The sequence below is a fragment of the Nerophis ophidion genome, linkage group LG05 (genome assembly GCF_033978795.1).
Source record: "Nerophis ophidion isolate RoL-2023_Sa linkage group LG05, RoL_Noph_v1.0, whole genome shotgun sequence".
Lineage (NCBI taxonomy): Eukaryota > Metazoa > Chordata > Actinopteri > Syngnathiformes > Syngnathidae > Nerophis > Nerophis ophidion.
The window spans coordinates 19,268,223-19,286,975 of record NC_084615.1 but is presented as its reverse complement, the minus strand read 5'-3'; the positions used below and the strand labels follow the sequence as shown (position 1 = coordinate 19,286,975).

Here is an 18,753-nt window from a genome sequence, read left to right as displayed (position 1 = left end):
TGTGCAATCTAATAATTACTAGTTTCAATCAATCATTTATTTTTTTGCCATTGCTAAAAAAATAAATAAAATAAAAAATCCATGTTATAATGAATTATTTTCAAAGCTCCAATTAGTTCAAATGTTTCACTTTAAAATGTTTTATGTGGTAAATATTGCATATATTGTGCATTTGCCATATAAAAACTACGTTTTCTTTTACAAAAGAGCATAAAACAAACAAAATAATAGTTAAAAAGTAAAATTGACAGATATACTTGAAGTTGATCTCGTAACTTAAGTGTTGAAAGTTAAAAAAAAACCCTAATAAAAGTGTATCAATTTCTGAGTGGGGCACCTTTTGGATTCCAAATACACTTAGTGGTATTTTATTGATCTTTTCACTGTGATTACTCAAAAATATAAAATAATTAAAATCAATTGTGTTCTTCATTATTGATCTTTTAGGGCAGTGATTCTCAACCTTTTTTCAGTGATGTGAACATTTTTTTAATACAAGTACCCCCTAATCAGGGTAAGGCATTTTTGGTTAAAAAAAAAAAGAGATAAAGAAGTAAAATACAGCATTATGTCATCAGTTTCTGATGTATTAAATTGTATAACAGTGCAAAATATTGCTCATTTGTAGTGGTCTTTCTTGAACTATTTGGAAAAAAAGATAACTAAAAACTTGTTGAAAGATAAACATGTGATTCAATTATAAATCAAGATTTCTGCATAGAAGTAATCATCAACTTAAAGTGCCCTCTTTGGGGATTGTAATAGAGATCCATCTGGATTCATCAACTTAAATCTAAACATTTCTTCACAAAAAAAAAAAAATCTTTAACATCAATATTTATGGAACATGTCCACAAAAAATCCAGCTGTCAACACTGAATATTGCATTGTTGCATTTCTTTTCACACTTTATGAACTTACATTCATATTTTGTTGAAGTATTACTCAATAAATATATTTATAAAGGAATTTTTGAATTGTTGCTATTTTTAGGATATTTTTTAAAAATCTCATGTACCCCTTGGCATACCTTCAAGTGCCCCCAAGGGTACACGTACCCCCATTTGAGAATCACTGTTTTAGAGCTCTAATTACTAAATACTGCATATTTCAGTTTTACTATGAAAAACCGAGTTGTTTTTTAAGTTGATATAGAGATTTCCTGTAAGTGTTTAAAAAAAAAAAAAAAAAAAAAGTTTGACTTATTTTTAACATTTTAATAACTGAGACCCTTTATGGTCCCCGGGACCTGTAAAAGTAAAATACATTTAAAAAATCCATAAATGTTATGTTTTTAAAATGAAAAATATCAAAATGGGCCCCGCATGCTTTAATTTTTCCATGTGTGGCCCTCTGTGGAAAAAGTATGGACACCCCTGTACTACATGTATGCTTATCAAAGGCATTCTGAGCACCCACCGACAGGGGGCGCCACACACTTCTCGTTCACATGTGCCACATGTTTTTTTTACCAGACTATAAATATAAATAAAAATCATGGGCGTCAAAAGTATGGAATCCGGCCCGCCAGAGGAGTTTTCCAAGTAGGAAAACAAGATGACATTTTTAGAATGACAGAACCTGCTGTTCTAAATGTGTCCACTGGATGTCGCCATAGCAAGAGCCTCATGACTTAAAAGAGGCGGAGCTAAGATAGAGGCCACACTTCCTTATTTGGGCACGACATACTTATTAGTGATAGTATACAAAATGTGGATTGTTACGTTCACGCCTTGTAGTCAAAGTTGTAGGTGATGACATCACCTGTGACCTTTATACCCAAATCATCTCTACATTCTGTGTTGCACTTAGGACACATTTTCTGGGCGCACATAAATATGCTGAAATAATACGTATCCCCTTCTAACTTGATGTGTGGTTAATGAAATGATTTCAAATTCACAAGTTTTGTTGTAGATGCTAGATATGTGCAGGATAAACCACATCATGTTAGTACAAACCCTGTTATCATATGAGTTGGGAAATTGTGTTGGATGTAAATATAAACGGAATACAATGATTTGCAAATCCTTTTCAACCCATATTCAGTTAATATGATAAACATTTTTTTGAACTGTAGAATTTGATGCCAGCAACACGTGACAAAGAAGTTGGGAAAGGTGGCAATAAATACTGATAAAGTTGAGGAATGCTCATCAAACACTTATTTGGAACATCCCACAGGTGTGCAGGCTAATTGGGAACAGGTGGGTGCCATGATTGGGTATAAAAGCAGCTTCCATGAAATGCTAAGTCATTCACAAACAAGGATGGGGTGAGGGTCACCAATTTGTAAGCAAATTGTCGAACAGTTTTACAACCACATTTCTCAACGAGCTATTGCAAGGAATTTAGGGATTTTACCATCTACGGTCCGTAAGATCATCAAAAAGTTCAGAGAATCTGGAGAAATCACTGCACGTAAGCGATGATATCACGGACTTTTGACCCCTCAAGCGGTACTGCATCAAAAACAGACATCAGTGTGTAAAGGATATCACCACATGGGCTCAAGAACACTTCATAAAACCACTGTCAGTAACTACAGTTGGTCGCTACATCTGTAAGTGCAAGTAAAAACTCTACTATGCAAAGCCAAACCCATTTATCAACAATATCCTGAAACACCTAAGATGGACTGATGCAAAGTGGAAAGGTGATCTGTGGTCTGACGAGTACACATTTCAAATTATATTTGGAAACAGAGGACGTGGTGTCCTCCAGAACAAAGAGGAAAATAACCATTTGGATTGTTATAGGCGCAAAGTTCAAAAGCCAGCATGTGTGATGGTATGGGGGTGTATTAGTGCCCAAGGCATGGGTAACTTACACATCTGTGAAGGCACCATTAATACTGAAAGGTCCATACAGGTTTTGAAACAAAATTTGTTGTCATCCAAGCAAGGTTATCATGGACGCCCCTGCTTGTTTCAGCAAGACAAGTGTTACAACAGCTTGGCTTTGAAAAAAAAGAGTGCGGGTACTTTCCTGGCCCGCCTGCAGTCCAGACCTGTCTCCCATCGAAAATGTGTGGCGCATTATGAAGCGTAAAAAACTGAAGCTCCACATAAAACAAGAATGGGAAAGAATTCCACTTTCAAAGCTTCAACAATTAGTTTCCTCAGTTCCCAAACGTTTATTGAGTGTTGTTAAAAGAAAAGGTGATGTGACACAGTGGTGAACATGCCCTTTCCCAACTACTTTGTCATGTGTTGCAGCCATGAAATTCTAAGTTAATTATTATTTGCAAAAAAATAAAATTAAGTTTATGAGTTTGAACATCAAATATCTTGTCTTTGTAGTGCATTCAACTGAATATGGATTGAAAAGGATTTGCAAATCATTGTATTCCGTTTATATTTACATCTAACATAATTTCCCAACTCATATGGAAACGGGGTTAGTACATCAGTTGAGGAAAACGAGTAAATTACATTAATAACAAACATCCTGTAATTTCATGTTGATATTATTACTCATTTCATCTTCTGATAGACTAAAAATGTACATAATTAAAATACAATACTAATAATGAAGATAGAATAATAACTGCAACATGTAAGCGAGAAAAAAAAACATTATGATTTGTACATTTTCAGAATGTTCTTGGTAGGGTTGTACAGTATACCAGTACTAGTATAGTACCACAACACTAATGAATCATATTCGGTACTATACCGCCTCTAAAAAGTACAAGTTCCCCCCTGCACCTTTTTTTTAACGGGCATGACGGCGCATCATCGTGACATTGCTGGTTTTGCCAGCAGAGAAGCGTGTTCGGCAGCGCGCACACACAGAGTACTTACAAGCAGACACATTGTGTAGACAGAAAAGGGAGAATGGACACATCTTGGTCTAAAAACTAACAATAAAGGTGAAGTTATAACACAGAAACACCCTCAGGAAGAGCTGCTTTAGGACATGGCTAAAGTGATTTTTTTTACAAGTATTATTATCACTGGAGGAAGAGGAATAGCTAAACATGCTTCACTAGACGGTAAAACTTTATTGTCACTGTACAAGTACAATGAAACTTTGTTTTCAGCAAGCTGATAGGTCGCCACAAGGTCACGACACACCGTAGCTCACCGGCGTCACAATGTAAACAAACGCCATGGGTGGATCTACACCTGACATCCACTGTAATGATACCAAGTACAAAAGCGTATCTAGTCGATACTACTATGATAACATCGATATTTTTTTTCATTTTTTTTTTCAAATGTATATCATGTTTATAAAGTCAGTAAATACGTCCCTGACCACATGAGGGCTTTGAATATGAATATCCTTCAACTACTTTGTATCGGATCGATACCAAAATGTGTGGTATCATCCAAAACTAATGTAAAATATCAAAGAAGAGAAGAATAAGTGATTATTACGTTTTAACAGAAGTGTAGATAGAACATGTTAAAACAGAAAATAAGCAGATATTAACAGTAAATGAACAAGTAGATTAATAATCCATTTTTACAGTTTTTCCTTTATAATGTGTACAAAATAATAGGCGTATAAATGACAAGACTAATTAGGAGTATGTTTGTTTACTCACTACTAATAGACAAGTTGTCTAGTATGTTCAACATTTGATTTAAGGACTTAATTGCAATAATGAACATATGTTAGATTTTCTGTTAAAATATAGGCAATAATGTCATTTTATGTGGACGCTTTTATTTAGAAAAGTATCAAAATCCATTTTGGTACCAAAATATTGGTATCGGGACAACCCTAGTTTTTGGCCTATTTTACAACAAGGAAAACAATCTGAAGTTGTCTTTATTTTTAAGTTATCACGTCATGATTTTACCAATTCAACCCACTTGGGAATGTATTTTTGTTCTTTGAGTTAAAATAAGTTTGACGTATATGAAAGAATGAGTGCATCAGTGCTTGGTGGTTAGATCTGGGGTCACCAACCTTTTTGAAACCAAGAGATATTCTTAATGCGAAGGGCTACCAGTTTGATACACACTTAAATAAATTATATTTCTGTCTGTCATTCCGTCGTACATTTTTTTTCCTTTTATGTAAGGTTTTTTGTAGAGAACGAATGATGACAAAAACACTTAATTGAACGGTTTGAAAGAGAAAACACGAAAAAAATTCAAATTAAATTTTGAAACATACTTTATCTTTAATTTCGACTCTTTGACATTCAAAATTCTAACGAAAAAAAGAGGAGAAAAACTAGCTAATTCGAATCTTTTTGAAAAAATAAAAAAAAAGAATTTATGGAACATCATTAGTAATTTTTCCTGATTAAGATTAATTTAAGAATTTTGATGACATGTTTTAAAAAGGTTAAAATCCAATCTGCACTTTGTTAGAATATATAACAAATTGGACCAAGCTATATTTCTAACAAAGACAAATAATTATTTCTTCTTGATTTTCCAGAACAAAAATGTTAAAAGAAATTCAAAAGACTTTGAAATAAGATTTAAATTTGATTCTACAGATTTTCTAGATTTGCCAGAAACATTTTTTTTTTAATTTTTATCATAATAAGTTTGAAGACATTTTTCACAAATAAACTTCATAGAAAAAACAGAAGCTAAAATGAAGAATTAAATTAAAATTGATTTATTATTCTTCACAATAACAAAAAAAAATCTACTTAAACATTGATTTAAATGGTCAGGAAAGAAGAGGAAGGAATTTAAAAGGTAAAAAAGTATGTGTTTAAAAATCCTAAAATAATTTTTTAGGTTGTATTTTTTCTGTAAAATTGTCTGAAAGTTATAAGAAGCAAAGTAAAAAAAAATAACTGAATTTATTTCAACAAGTGAAGACCAAGTCTTTAAAATATTTTTTGGGATTTTCAAATTCTATTTGAGTTTTGTCTCTCTTAGAATTAAAAATATCAAACAAAGCGAGACCAGCTTGCTAGTAAATAAATACAATTTAAAAAATAAAGCCAGCTCACTGGTAAGTGCTGCTATTTGAGCTATTTTTAGAACAGGCCAGCGGGCGACTCATCGGGTCCTTACGGGCGACCTTGTGCCTGTGGGCACCGCGTTGGTGACCCCTGGGTTAGAGTGTCTGCCCTGAGATGGGTAGGTCGTGAGTTCTAACCCTGGTTGAGTCATACCAAAGACTAAAGAAATGGGAGCCATTACCTCCCTGCTTGGCCCTCAGCACCAAGAATTAGAATTGGGGGTTAAATCACCAAAAATGATTCCCGGGCGCGGCCACCGCTGCTGCTCACTGCTCCCCTCACCTCCCAGGGGGTGAACAAGGGGATGGGTCAAAAGCAGAGGACAAATTTCACCACACCTTGTGTGTGAGGATCATTGCTACTTTAACTTGACTTAGCCTGCAACCAACAACAAAACATGACTAGCAGTATTGTGAGTCCTTGTGTCTGCCGGGGAAATAATCCGTTCTGTCATTATAAAGCGATGAAGAAATGTGTCACTTCATTACTCAACAAGCATGTCGGGACAAGTCTGACTGAAAAGGGAACCGAGGTTGACGCCGTGGTAAGGATTCAGTTTCATATAGGTTTTGTATGAAAGCAGAAGAGATAAAGCCACGTACTATTTTCTTTACATATCAAGAGGTGGCGCGATAATAAAATAGCAACTTAAGTCCATAACGTCATGGAGTTAAATATTGAAAAAGAAACCAATGCACGTGCTGAATATAGCGGTCGGGGGATGGGGTGGCATTGCTTCATGGGTCTGCAGAAAAACAAACAAAAGGTGCAAAACAGCAGCAGCAGCATTCTTGATAAGGAGAGACTCCTTATTGTCCACCCACAGGAGGGAAAAAACACCCGCATGAAAAGGAGGAGGAGGAAAAAAAAAACTGCAGCCCGTGTGGGCGGCTGGAGGAATAAATGAGGATTTAGGAGGCGATGTGCGCCATTACAAAGCATGTTTTTGTTCCGTGCTGTAAACAGTCTGATGGCCGGCAGCAACATGAACACTGCTGGTCTTCAAACCAGAGAGGGACAAAGGATTAATGATAGTAAAAATAAATAAATGGTGAGGAGTTATACTCTGTATTAAACATGACTTTGTGGTCATGTTGCAGATGCAGGAACATTTGCAAAAAGGCTGCACCGTCATTTGCCAGTCAAACTACTAACAAAATAATACACGCTTTTTTCAAACATATGTAAAATAACAGGTCATCCATCGTATATTCAGACTGGAGACGGCAGTGTGATGTAAATATAAACTGAATACAATGATTAGCAATTCATTTTCAACCCATTTTCAGTTGAATGCACTACAAAAGACAAGATATTTAATGTTCAAACTCATAAACATTATTTTTTTTTGCAAATAATAATTCACTTAGAATTTCATGGCTGCAAAACGTGCCAAAGTAGTTGGGAAAGGGCATGTTCACCACTGTGTTACATCAGCTTTTCTTTTAACAACACTCAATAAACGTTTGGGAACTGAGGAAACTAATTGTTGAAGCTTTGAAAGTGGAATTCTTTCCCATTCTTGCTTGATGTACAACTTAGGTCGCGACACATTTTCGATGGGAGACAGGTTTGGACAGCAGGCGGGCCAGTAAAGTACCCACACTCTTTTTTTACAAAGCCACGCTGTTTTAACTCTTGTCTTGCTGAAATAAGCAGGGGCGTCCATGATAACGTTGCTTGGATGACAACATATGTTGCTCCAAAACCTGTATGGACCTTTCAACATTAATGGTGCCTTCACAGATGTGTAAGTAACCCATGCCTTGGACACTAATACACCCCCATACCATCACACATGCTTGCTTTTCAACTTTGCGCCTATAACAATCCGAATGGTTATTTTCCTCTTTGTTCTGGAGGACACCACGTCCTCTGTTTCCAAATATAATTTCAAATGTGGACTTGTCAGACCACAGAACACCTTTCCACTTTGCATCAGTCCATCTTAGGTGACCTCGGGCCAGGCCCAGCCAGCGGATTTTCAGGATACTTTTGATAACTGGGTTTGGCTTTGCATAGTAGAGTTTTAACTTGCACTTACAGATGTAGCAAACAACTGTAGTTACTGACAGTGGTTTAATGAAGTTCCTGAACCCATGTGGTGATATCCTTTACACACTGATGTTATTTTTTGATACAGTACCGCCTGAGGGATCAAAAGTCCGTAATATCATCGCTTAAGTGGAGTGATTTCTCCAGATTCTCTGAACCGTAGATGGTAAAATCCCTACATTCCTTGCAATAGCTCGTTGAGAAATGTTCTAAAACTGTTCGACGATTTGCTTACAAAGTGGTGACCCTCGCCCCATCCTTGTTTGTGAATTACTTAGCTGCTTTTATACCCAACCATGGCACCCACCTGTTCCCAATTAGCCCGCACACCTGTGGGATGTTCCAAATAAGTGTTTGATGAGCCTTCCTCAACTTTATCAGTATTTATTGCCACCTTTCCCAACTTCTTTGTCACGTGTTGCTGGCATCAAATTCTAAAGTTAATGATTAGTTGCAAAAAAAAAAAAAGTCTTTATCAGTTTGAACATCAAATATGTTGTCTTTGTAGCATATTCAACTGAATATGGGTTGAAAAGGATTTGCAAATCATTGTATTCCGTTTATATTTACATCTAACACAATTTCCCAACTCATATGGAAACGGGGTTTGTAAGTACTCTGTGTGTGTGCACTGCCAAACATGCTCCTCTGCGCTTAAATAACCCAGCAATGACAACGTGACGACCGGTTTGGACGACCAGTACTTTTTAGAGGCGGTATAGTACTGAATATAATTCATTAGTTCCGCGGTACTAAACTAGTACTGATATACCGTAAAATAATGTAATGCAATAAAGGACTTTTGTTGAACAATTCCCCTTCAATGTGAAACTATCATGTAGTCTAATGAAATCCCCACTTGTGGTCAGACTTTGGAAGATAAAAACATCTTGTGAGTGGAATACAATGCACAAAAAAAAAAAAGGCGCACCATGATTTGCCAGTCAAAAACAAATCCCCACCTTTGCTTATTGAGCAGGAAGCCGGGCTTGAGGCGGCATGAAAAACAGGAGCGACGTCATGAAAAACAAGGAGACAAAGAGCAGGAGTATGGATGAAGTGTTTCAAAAAAACCACGCTGGTGGCAAATGTGTCAGCGCGAGATGTGTGGGTCTTTTTGTGGGTCATGTGTTGCTGCTGCAGATAGAGGAGAAGGACATTCAATCTGCATTCCAATTATGTCTAAAGGGGAGAAGGGGGGGGGGGGGGGCTCCATCCAGGAATACTCTACTAGTCTGCCCCCCCCCCCCCCCCCATCCCCCCAAAAAAATCCCCGGAAGCAAGAGGCAGGCAAGGCTGATTTTGGCTCTGCAACCTGAACTGAGGGAGCAGCAAAGAGAAGAAAGGGTGCAGACTGAACGCGAGCAAGACAAACACAACTCTGTGCTGCAGGCTGGGAAAACACAACTGATTTCACCTTAGAGAGCACATAAACACGACTTCCACTTCTACTTTTTGGCTTTGCCGCAAACACTCCACATGCATTGCCTGTGCATAAGAAACACTGCCAAGTTTGTCCCAATTCATGACAAACAATCAAAACAGAGCCAACAATCAGATGTTGCTCTCCGTAAAACCTTTTGTCCATGCCACGGGTCCCAAAACTTTCTTACTAGAGGGGGCGCATCGGGGGCCAGACTGTAAAACGGCTCAATTTTTGTTTCATCTAACATCACATGGACAAAGATAAGAGCTTCTGGGGGGAAGTTTTGTGGTCGGATGCAACAAAAATGGAGCTGTTTGGAGGAGAAAATGTGAGGCCTTTAATCCATCCATCCATCCATCCATCCATTTTCTACCGCTTATTCCCTTTTGGGGTCGCGGGGGGCGCTGGCGCCTATCTCAGCTACAATCGGGCGGAAGGCAGGGTAAACCCTGGACAAGTCACCACCTCATCGCAGGGCCAACACGGATAGACAGACAATATTCACACTCACATTCACACACTAGGGCCAATTTAGTGTTGCCAATCAACCTATCCCCAGGTGCATGTCTTTGGAGGTGGGAGGAAGCCGGAGTACCCGGAGGGAACCCACGCATTCACGGGGAGAACATGCAAACTCCACACAGAAAGATCCCGAGCCTGGGTTTGAACCCAGGACTGCAGGACCTTCGTATTGTGAGGCAGATGCACTAACCCCTCTTCCACCGTGAAGCCCGAGGCCTTTAATTCCAGGAACACAATTCCTACCGTCAAGCATGGTGGTGGTAGTATTATGCTCTGGGCTTGGAACTGGTGCTTTACAGAGAGTAAATGGGACAATGACCTCCAAGTTCTTCAGGACAAGCTAAAATCATCAGCCCGAAGGTTGGGTCTTGGGTGCAGTTGGGTGTTCCAACAGGACAGTGACCCCAAACACACCTCAAAAGTGGTAAAGGAATGGCTAAATCAGGCTAGAATGAAGGTTTTAGAAAGGCCTTGGGAAAGTCATGACTTCTGGACAATGCTGAAGAAACAAGTCAATGTCAGAAAAGCAACACATTTTGTCAAGAGGAGTGGTGAAAAAGTCAAGCAAAAGCAAGCGCCTCATTGCAGTGAAACTTGCCAAGGGACATGTAAGCAAATATTTTTACCTCTAAAGCAGGGGTGTCAAACTCAAATACAGAGTGGGCCAAAATTTTAAACGAAACAAAGCCGCGGGCCAAGGTTGAACAAATAAACCTTGTAATAGGGACCCAAACAAGTTTTGCATTAAATACTGAACAAGCAAGGCTTATATAACCTTAGTGACATGCAAAATCCAGTATCAAATAATAATAATAATAATTGAAAGAATGGCAATGGCATATCAAATCAGATTTGAATAAAAATGTTATGTCTTTTTTTTCTATTTGCAATCTTCTGAGGTAAATATCAAATTTTTTCCACAGGCTAATAATAAATTTGAAAATAAAATAACAAAAATGAATGAACCAAACATTCAAGCCTCGAAATAGCAAGAGAAAAGGCATGAATAAAACGTTAATTATTGGTCAGTTTGCTGGAAGTTTCCCGGAATAGTTAGTGCTGCAAGGGGTTCTGGGTATTTGTTCTGTTGTGTTACGGTGAGGATGTTCACCCGAAATGTGTTTGTCATTTTTGTTTGGTCTGGGTTCACAGTGTGGCGCATATTTGTAACAGTGCTAAAGTTGTTTATACAGCCACCCTCAGTGTGACCTGTATGGCTGTTGACCAAGTATGCATTGCATTCACTTGTGCGTGTGTGTGTGTGTAAAAGCCACAAATATTATGTGACACGCTGTTAGTATGGAGGGAAAGCGGACGTGACGACAGGTTGTAGAGAGAACGCTAAAGGCCATGCCTTAAATGCACGCCCCCAATATAGTTGTCCAGGTGGAAATCGGTAGAAATTCGGGAGAATGGTTGCTCCGGGAGATTTTCGGGAGGGGCACTGAACTTCGGGAGTCTACCGGGAAAATTAGGAGGGTTGGCAAGTATGAGTATTAGCGGTGAATGCGGTATTACAGCAGCACCGACTCTAATGCTAAATTGATATTGCCTCAAGGGCCAAAATAAATTACACGGCAGGCCAGATTTGGCCCGTGGGCCAGAGTTTGAAACTCATGCTCAAAAGGCTTAGTGGCCACATGCGTGGACAGCACCTTTTAGCTCTTATTTCCTAAAATGTGTACACTACTGAATTGGGGTCTTATGGTCACTTATGTGGACACTTATACTGCCATCTGGTGGTGTCAGAAAAGTATAACATACAATGGAATTAAAAAAAAAAAGTGCAAAAATAAACAAGTACACAATCGTGTACTTATGGACCAAGTACATCGTATCAAAAGATGATTCTTACTTTTTATTCTAATTAGGGTCTAATAAGCCCAAATAGCAAAGAGAAATTAAAAAAAAGCATGTAAACAAATAGCTTGGGCCTTAAGAGGTTGCTGCATGTATACTTAAGACCCAACATTTTCAGTAGAGCCATAATAAATTCATAAAATAAGCAAACTACATGAAAGTTTTTCGTGACCAACAGGTATGTGCTCCAATCACAATCACGAAAAAATAAGAGTTGCAGAAATGATTGGAAACTAATATATATTAGGGGTGTAACGGAACGTGTATTTGTATTAAACCCTTTTGGTACAGGGGTTTTGGTTCGGTTCGGAGGTGTACCGAACGAGTTTCCACACGGACATATTAAGTAGCGTAGCACACGTTGTGTAAACAATGCACACCGAGACACAACACACGGCATGCTAGCAGCGACCGGGCTACGATAGACTGACTATACGTCCTCTTTTCACCGGATATGTCCTCTTTTGCGGGGCTGTCCGGGTGGAGTTTCTTAAATGCCTCAAAATGTCCGGCATTTTAAGTTAGGGTTGCGTGTATTTTCAATGTACGTTCGGGGTTAAAAACAAAACAAATTGTGCACGCAGCAGCATTCGTGAGGGAGGGGCGGAGACAGAGAGAGCGAGAGAGTTATGATAAACGCGCATGCGTCGCCAAGCTCTGCTTTTTATCCATAGATTTATCAGATTTTATTTTTTATTATCCATAGCAGGGGTGCCCCGAAGGTAATTTGCGCCCCACAGCTAATGTTTTAAAAGGCCCACCGCACATTCTAAAAATGCTATTAAAAGAAACAAAAACATAACAAAAATGAAATAAAAAAGCTTAAAAGTTAAATGTAATTTAGAAAAAGTTGCAATGTTGACTAATAAAACAAAGCTGTTTTTTTTCTTTCAAACTGTCATTGCTCAAAACATAATATTGAATCAAAATCAATGTTATTATGAATTATTGACCTATCCAAGGTTCACATTACCGCACATCAAATATTCCACTAAGAAAAATATTTTTGGTGGAAGATTTTGCAAATTTGGTAAATAAATAACCCCCAAAAAATTATTTTGTTGTTTTCTTACTGTACCGAAAATGAACCGAACCGTGACCTCTAAATCGAGGTACGTACCGAACCGAAATTTTTGTGTACCGTTACACCCCTAATATATACATATTCCTTGCGCACTAATTAACTGAAAGAACAGCACTTGATGATGTCATGTTATTGTTGGGAAAATGCATTTTTATACATACAATATGCGAGAGTAACAAGCGGTAGGAAATGGATTAGAAAGGACAGATTCTAAAAAATAAAAACTTTTTTTTATTTACCCGGGACTTCCTGCGGGCCGGATTTGACGCCGGTGGGCTGTATCTGGCCCGCGGACCGTAGTTTGGGGACCAGTGGTCTATGGCAGTGTTTTTCAGCCACGGTGCCGTGAGATACGATCTGGTGTACCATGGGAGATGATCTAATTTCATCTATTTGGGGCAGAAAATGTTTTTTGCAAACCAGTAATTGGAGTCTGCAAATGATGTGTTGTTGTTGAGTGTCGGTGTTGTCTAGAATAACCGTGTAATAATCTCCCATATCAGTAGGTGGCAGCCGGTAGCTAATTGCTTTGTAGATGTTGGAAACGGCGGGAGGCAGGGTGCTGGTAAAAAAAAAAAGGTATTTAATGCTTAAACAAGAAAATAAACTAAGAAAAGGCGTTGAAGCCTAGGGAAGGCTATGCGGAACAAAAATAAAACTGAACTACAAAGTAAACAAAACCAGAATGCTGGACGACAGCAAAGACTTGCTGCGGAGCAAAGACGGCGTCCACAAAGTACATCCGTACATGACAATCAACAATGTCCCCGCAAAAAAGGATAATGTGTCCATTTCTACCGGTTATTCCCTTCGGTGTCACGGGGGGCGCTGGGGCCTATCTCATCTACAATCGGGCGGAAGGCGGCGCACACCCTGGACAAGACGCCATCTCATAACAGGGTAAAAACAACTGAAATATTCTAGATTGCTAAAACAAAGTACATGCGGGAAATATCGCTCAAACGAAGACATGAAACTGCTAGAGGAAAATGCCCAAAAAATATGAGCGCAAGACAAGAAGTAAAACACTACACACAGGAAAACTGCAAAAAATACAAAATAAGTCAGGGTGTGATGTGACAGGTGGTGACAGTACACCTACTTTGAGACAAGAGCTATAGTCATGCATGCTTGCTTATGCTTTATAGTCATATCCAACTATTGCGACGACGACTTTTTACTGTCAACCGACTTTCGTTTTTTTTGTGATTTCTGCTGGTGGTGTGCGTCCGCATTTTGTCAAGGCAAAAAAATGTGCCTTAGCTCAAAAAACACTGATCAATGCAGCTCCCTGTGCTTGGAACATGTTACAAAGAGACTGAATTTTTTTTATCCTTAAAGGCCTACTGAAATGAGATTTTCTTATTTAAACGGGGATAGCAGGTCTATGTGTCATACTTGATCTTTTCGCGATTTTGCCATATTTTTGTTGAAAGGATTTAGTAGAGAACATCCACGATAAAGTTCGCAACTTTTGGTGCTGATAAAAAAGCCTTGCCTGTACCGGAAGTAGCAGACGATGACGTCACAAGGGTGAGGGTTCCTCATGTCCTCACATTGTTTGTAATGGGAGCCTCCAGCAGCAAGAGCTATTCGAACCGAGAAAACGACAATTTCCCCATTAATTTGAGCGAGGATGAAAGATTCGGGGATGATGTTGATAGCGAAGGACTAGAAAAAAATAATAAAATAAAGTAAAGAAGAAAAAAAAGGCGATTGCATTGGCACGGATTCAGATGTTTTTAGGCACATTTACTAGGATAATTCTGGGAAATCCCTTCTCTTTCTATTGTGTTGCTAGTGTTTTAGTGAGTTAAATAGTACCTGACAGTTGGAGGACGGGTGTCTTGAGGCCAGTCTCTGAGGGAAGGCGACGTCAGCTGCATAGACGGCGCAAGCTCCGGTAAGAGGCGACTTTTTACCACAATTTTCTCACCGAAACCTGCCGGTTGACAAGTGGTGGGGAACCATGTTCGCTTGACCGCTCTGATCCATAGTAAAGCTTCACCTCCGGGAATTTCAAACAAGAACTCACCGTGTGTTTGTGCGGCTCAAGGCTAAAGCTTCCCACCTCCATCTTTCTACTTTGACTTCATTATTAATTGAACAAATTGCAAAAGATTCAGCAACACAGATGTCCAGGATACGGTTTAATTGCGCGATGAAAAGAGACGACTTTTAGCCGCAAATGGTGCTGCGCTATGTCCTGACATTCCGCGACGTTTTGAAAAAGGAAATTTAAAATTGCAATTTAGTAAACTAAACCGGCCGTATTGGCATGTGTTGCAATGTTAATATTTCATCATTGATATATAAACTATCAGACTGCGTGGTCGGTAGTAGTGGGTTTCAGTAGGCCTTTAAATGCTTTTAAATGTAAAGAGAGAGCATTTGAAGGCTCCTCAGTTAACTGTAAGTCAGTGGTTCTTAAAGGGGAACATTATCACCAAACCTATGCAAGCCTCAATACAGACCTTGATGTTGCAGAAAAAAGACCATGTATTTTTTTAACCGATTTCCGAACTCTAAATGGGTGAATTTTGGCAAATTAAATGCCTTTCTGTTTATCGGTCTTTTAGCGATGACGTCAGAACGTGACGTCACCGAGGTAATACACCCGCCATATTCATTTTCACATTACAAACACCGGGTCTCAGCTCTGTTATTTTCCGTTTTTTCGACTATTTTTTGGAACCTTGGAGTCATCATGCCTCGTCGGTGTGTTGTCGGAGGGTGTAACAACACTAACAGGGAGGGATTCAAGTTGCACCACTGGCAAGAAATCTGCCGCCAGACCCCCATTGAATGTGCCAGAGTGTCTCCACATTTTACCGGCAATGCTAAGACAGACATGGCACAGAGATGTATGGATAACCTGCAGATGCATTTGCAACAATTAAGTCAACAAAATCACAAAGGTGAGTTTTGTTGATGTTGTTGACTTATGTGCTAATCAGACATATTGGGTCACGGCATGACTGCCAGCTAATCGATGCTAACATGCTACGCTAATCGATGCTAACATGCTATTTACGCTAGCTGTATGTACATTTGAAACTAGATACCCACGTTTAATGCGAAACAAACACTTACCAATCGACGGATTTAAGTTGCTCCAGTGTCACAAGATGCGAAAGTCCTGATCGTTTGGTCCGCACATTTTACCGGCGATGCTAATAAGGCAGCCATGCTGTGGGCCACTTCATTAGGTACACCCACGCTATGGCCGAATAGCGTCAATAGCTATTCGCTCAATAGCTTCAAATTCTTCTTCAGTTTTGTTTTCGCTATCTGCCTCCATACTCCGACCATCGGTTTCAATACATGCGTGATCTGTTGAATCGCTTAAGCCGCTGAAATCCGAGTCTGAATCCGAGCTAATGTCGCTATATCTTGCTGTGGTAACCGCCATGTTGTTTGTATTGGCATCCCTGTATGACGTCACAGGGAAATGGACAGTCGCATCGCAAATAGCGAAAATCAAGAACTTTAAAGCTTTATTTAGGGATATTCCGGGGCCGGTAAAATTTTGAAAAAAACTTCAAAAAATACAACAAGCCACTGGGAACTGATTTTTATTGATTTTTAACCCTTTTGAAATTGTGATAATCTTCCCCTTTAACATTGTTGGTGGTACCGAACCCCACTAGTTTCATATGCGCATTCACCAAACCCTTCTTTTGTCCATCCATCCATTTCCTACCGCTTATTCCCTTTGAGGTCGCGGGGGGCGCTTGTGCCTATATCAGCTACAATCGGGCGGAAGGCGGGGTACACCCTGGACAATTCGCCACATAGACAACATCCACACTCACATTAGCACACTAGGGCCAATTTAGTGTTGATTGTGAAAAATATATATATTTTTTCAAATTCAAGACAAAGTTATATGTTTTTTACTGGTGCACAAAATGAGCCATGCATGATCACCTTGTTAAAAGAACAAACCCAACACAGTGCATGAACTCACAACAAATTAAACACTTGCAAATCAGATGGTAAATTAGAAGGAACATTGTTTGGTGGTATCCATAAAACGCAGATAGGGAGAGGTTTTTATTTACACGATGAGTTGGGTGTGTCTTGACCTCCGCGGTGGAGACGCCGTCGAAACCCTGAGGCCGACTCACCGAACCCCTAAGGTTTGATCGAACCCAGGTTAAGAACCACTGCTGTAAGTGTTTGACTTGATCTCCATTTTGTCATTTTATGTGCAACTCTGCTGCCTCTAAGCCAGGACTCCCTTGAAAAATAGTTTTTTCACTATCAATAGGATTTTTTTTCCTGGCTATATACCCAAAAAATACAAATAAAAAGCAGAGTGATGCTATATTTTTCTATGCTGGTCCTCCCCGTTTAGCTCCGGTGAGTCTGCAGCAAACATCTCTATGAGGACTCCTGGAGACGGCGCCCCCTCTCGGCTGCCAAGCGAACAGCAGCGGCGAGGGCAGAAAAACAAGTTTGATTGGCAGTCCAGTTCAGCTCGCAGGAATCAAAAAAAAAAAAGGCTTAGCCAAACAAACCGCTCGACATGAAGACGCTATAAAAACAACCGTGTTGTTGTTAAGCTGCATTTCACACTTTAAGTCTGGTGACGTCATCGCCCATCCACCGCACATTAATGTTGATGATTTCTAACATGTTTACTCCTTCTATTTATTCAATACTTTGTTTTTTAAAGTATTCATGACGATTATAAGGAGGGCGGAGACCCAAAAAAAATCAAGGCTTGAAAGCAAGTTCTCATAAAAGTTACTTTTGATAGTCTATTTCTGTCCGAATGTATTAAAAATAGCCATGTTAGCAAAGTTAGCAAGTGCGATATGAAGTTTGGCTAGCTTCTTTTTAATTAGTTTAGAATTGAAAACGTAATTGTAAAAAGGCTGAAAATATTAATGTACGCGGTGGTTAAATGCATGTTTAAGCGGAATTTCCCCCCCTTTGTGAAATGAATGAAGTCCGTTATTTAGTTAGCCGAGCTCGGCGGCGACCTACCTGGCATTGGCTTCTGAGCGGGTACTCCATCTTATTCGCACAGATGATCATTTTCCAGCCAGTGTGCGCTGTACGTGGACGCGGCGGCGGTGCTTTTCTCCCGGGACACAGCGAACAAAAGGCGGCCGGTGGAGACGAGCGGGTGGCCTTCCGCCGCTGGAGCGAGGCTGCCTCGCAAGTGGCGGAGGAATCTTCCACCACGCGAGCTGACAACTCCGGTAACAGCGCGGGCCAATCAGAGCGCGGAGGGGGCGGGGCTTGGCTGACATCGGAAGTAAGAGACGGGGAGAGGCGGGGATTGGGTGACGCAGGGCGGAAGTGTGAAATAACATCTGCAAACAAGTGCAGTGGGGAAACAAAGGAGCTGCTGTATAAATATATATTATTGTTTTCGAACATGAACACATATTTTTAATAATGTGAATACAATTAAAGGCCTACTGAAATGAGATTTTTTTTATTTAAACGGGGATAGCAGGTCGATTCTATGTGTCATACTTAATTATTTCGCAATATTGCCATATTTTTGCTGAAAGGATTTAGTAGAGAACATCGATGATAAAGTTCACAACTTTTGGTCGCTAATACAGGCATGTGATTTGACCACAATGAAAAAGACTGAAAAAAAATTCCGGGGGTCTGGAGGACCAATTTAACATGCTAAAATTAAAGGCCTACAGAAACCCACTACTACCGACCACGCAGTCTGATAATATTTCATCATTGATGTATAAACTAACATTGCAACACATGCCAATACGGCCATTTTAGTTTACTAAATTACACTTTTAAATTTCCCGGGAGTTTCGTCTTGGAAACGTCGTGTAATGATGACGTGTACGCAAGAGGTCACGGGTTTTTAGGAAG

The 18,753-nt window shown here is 39.5% G+C and overlaps 1 protein-coding gene across 1 annotated transcript in view; it reads right to left on the bottom strand.

The window, feature by feature from the left end:
- The window catches only part of LOC133552341 (sestrin-1-like), a 41,464-nt gene extending 23,380 nt beyond the window's left edge, over positions 1-18,084 (bottom strand). The window contains exon 1 of the mRNA XM_061899564.1: positions 17,887-18,084. Coding sequence (XP_061755548.1) covers positions 17,887-17,937 — 51 coding nt within the window. The 5' untranslated portion in view covers positions 17,938-18,084. The remainder of the gene's footprint in view (positions 1-17,886) is intronic.
- Positions 18,085-18,753: the final 669 nt, after the last annotated feature.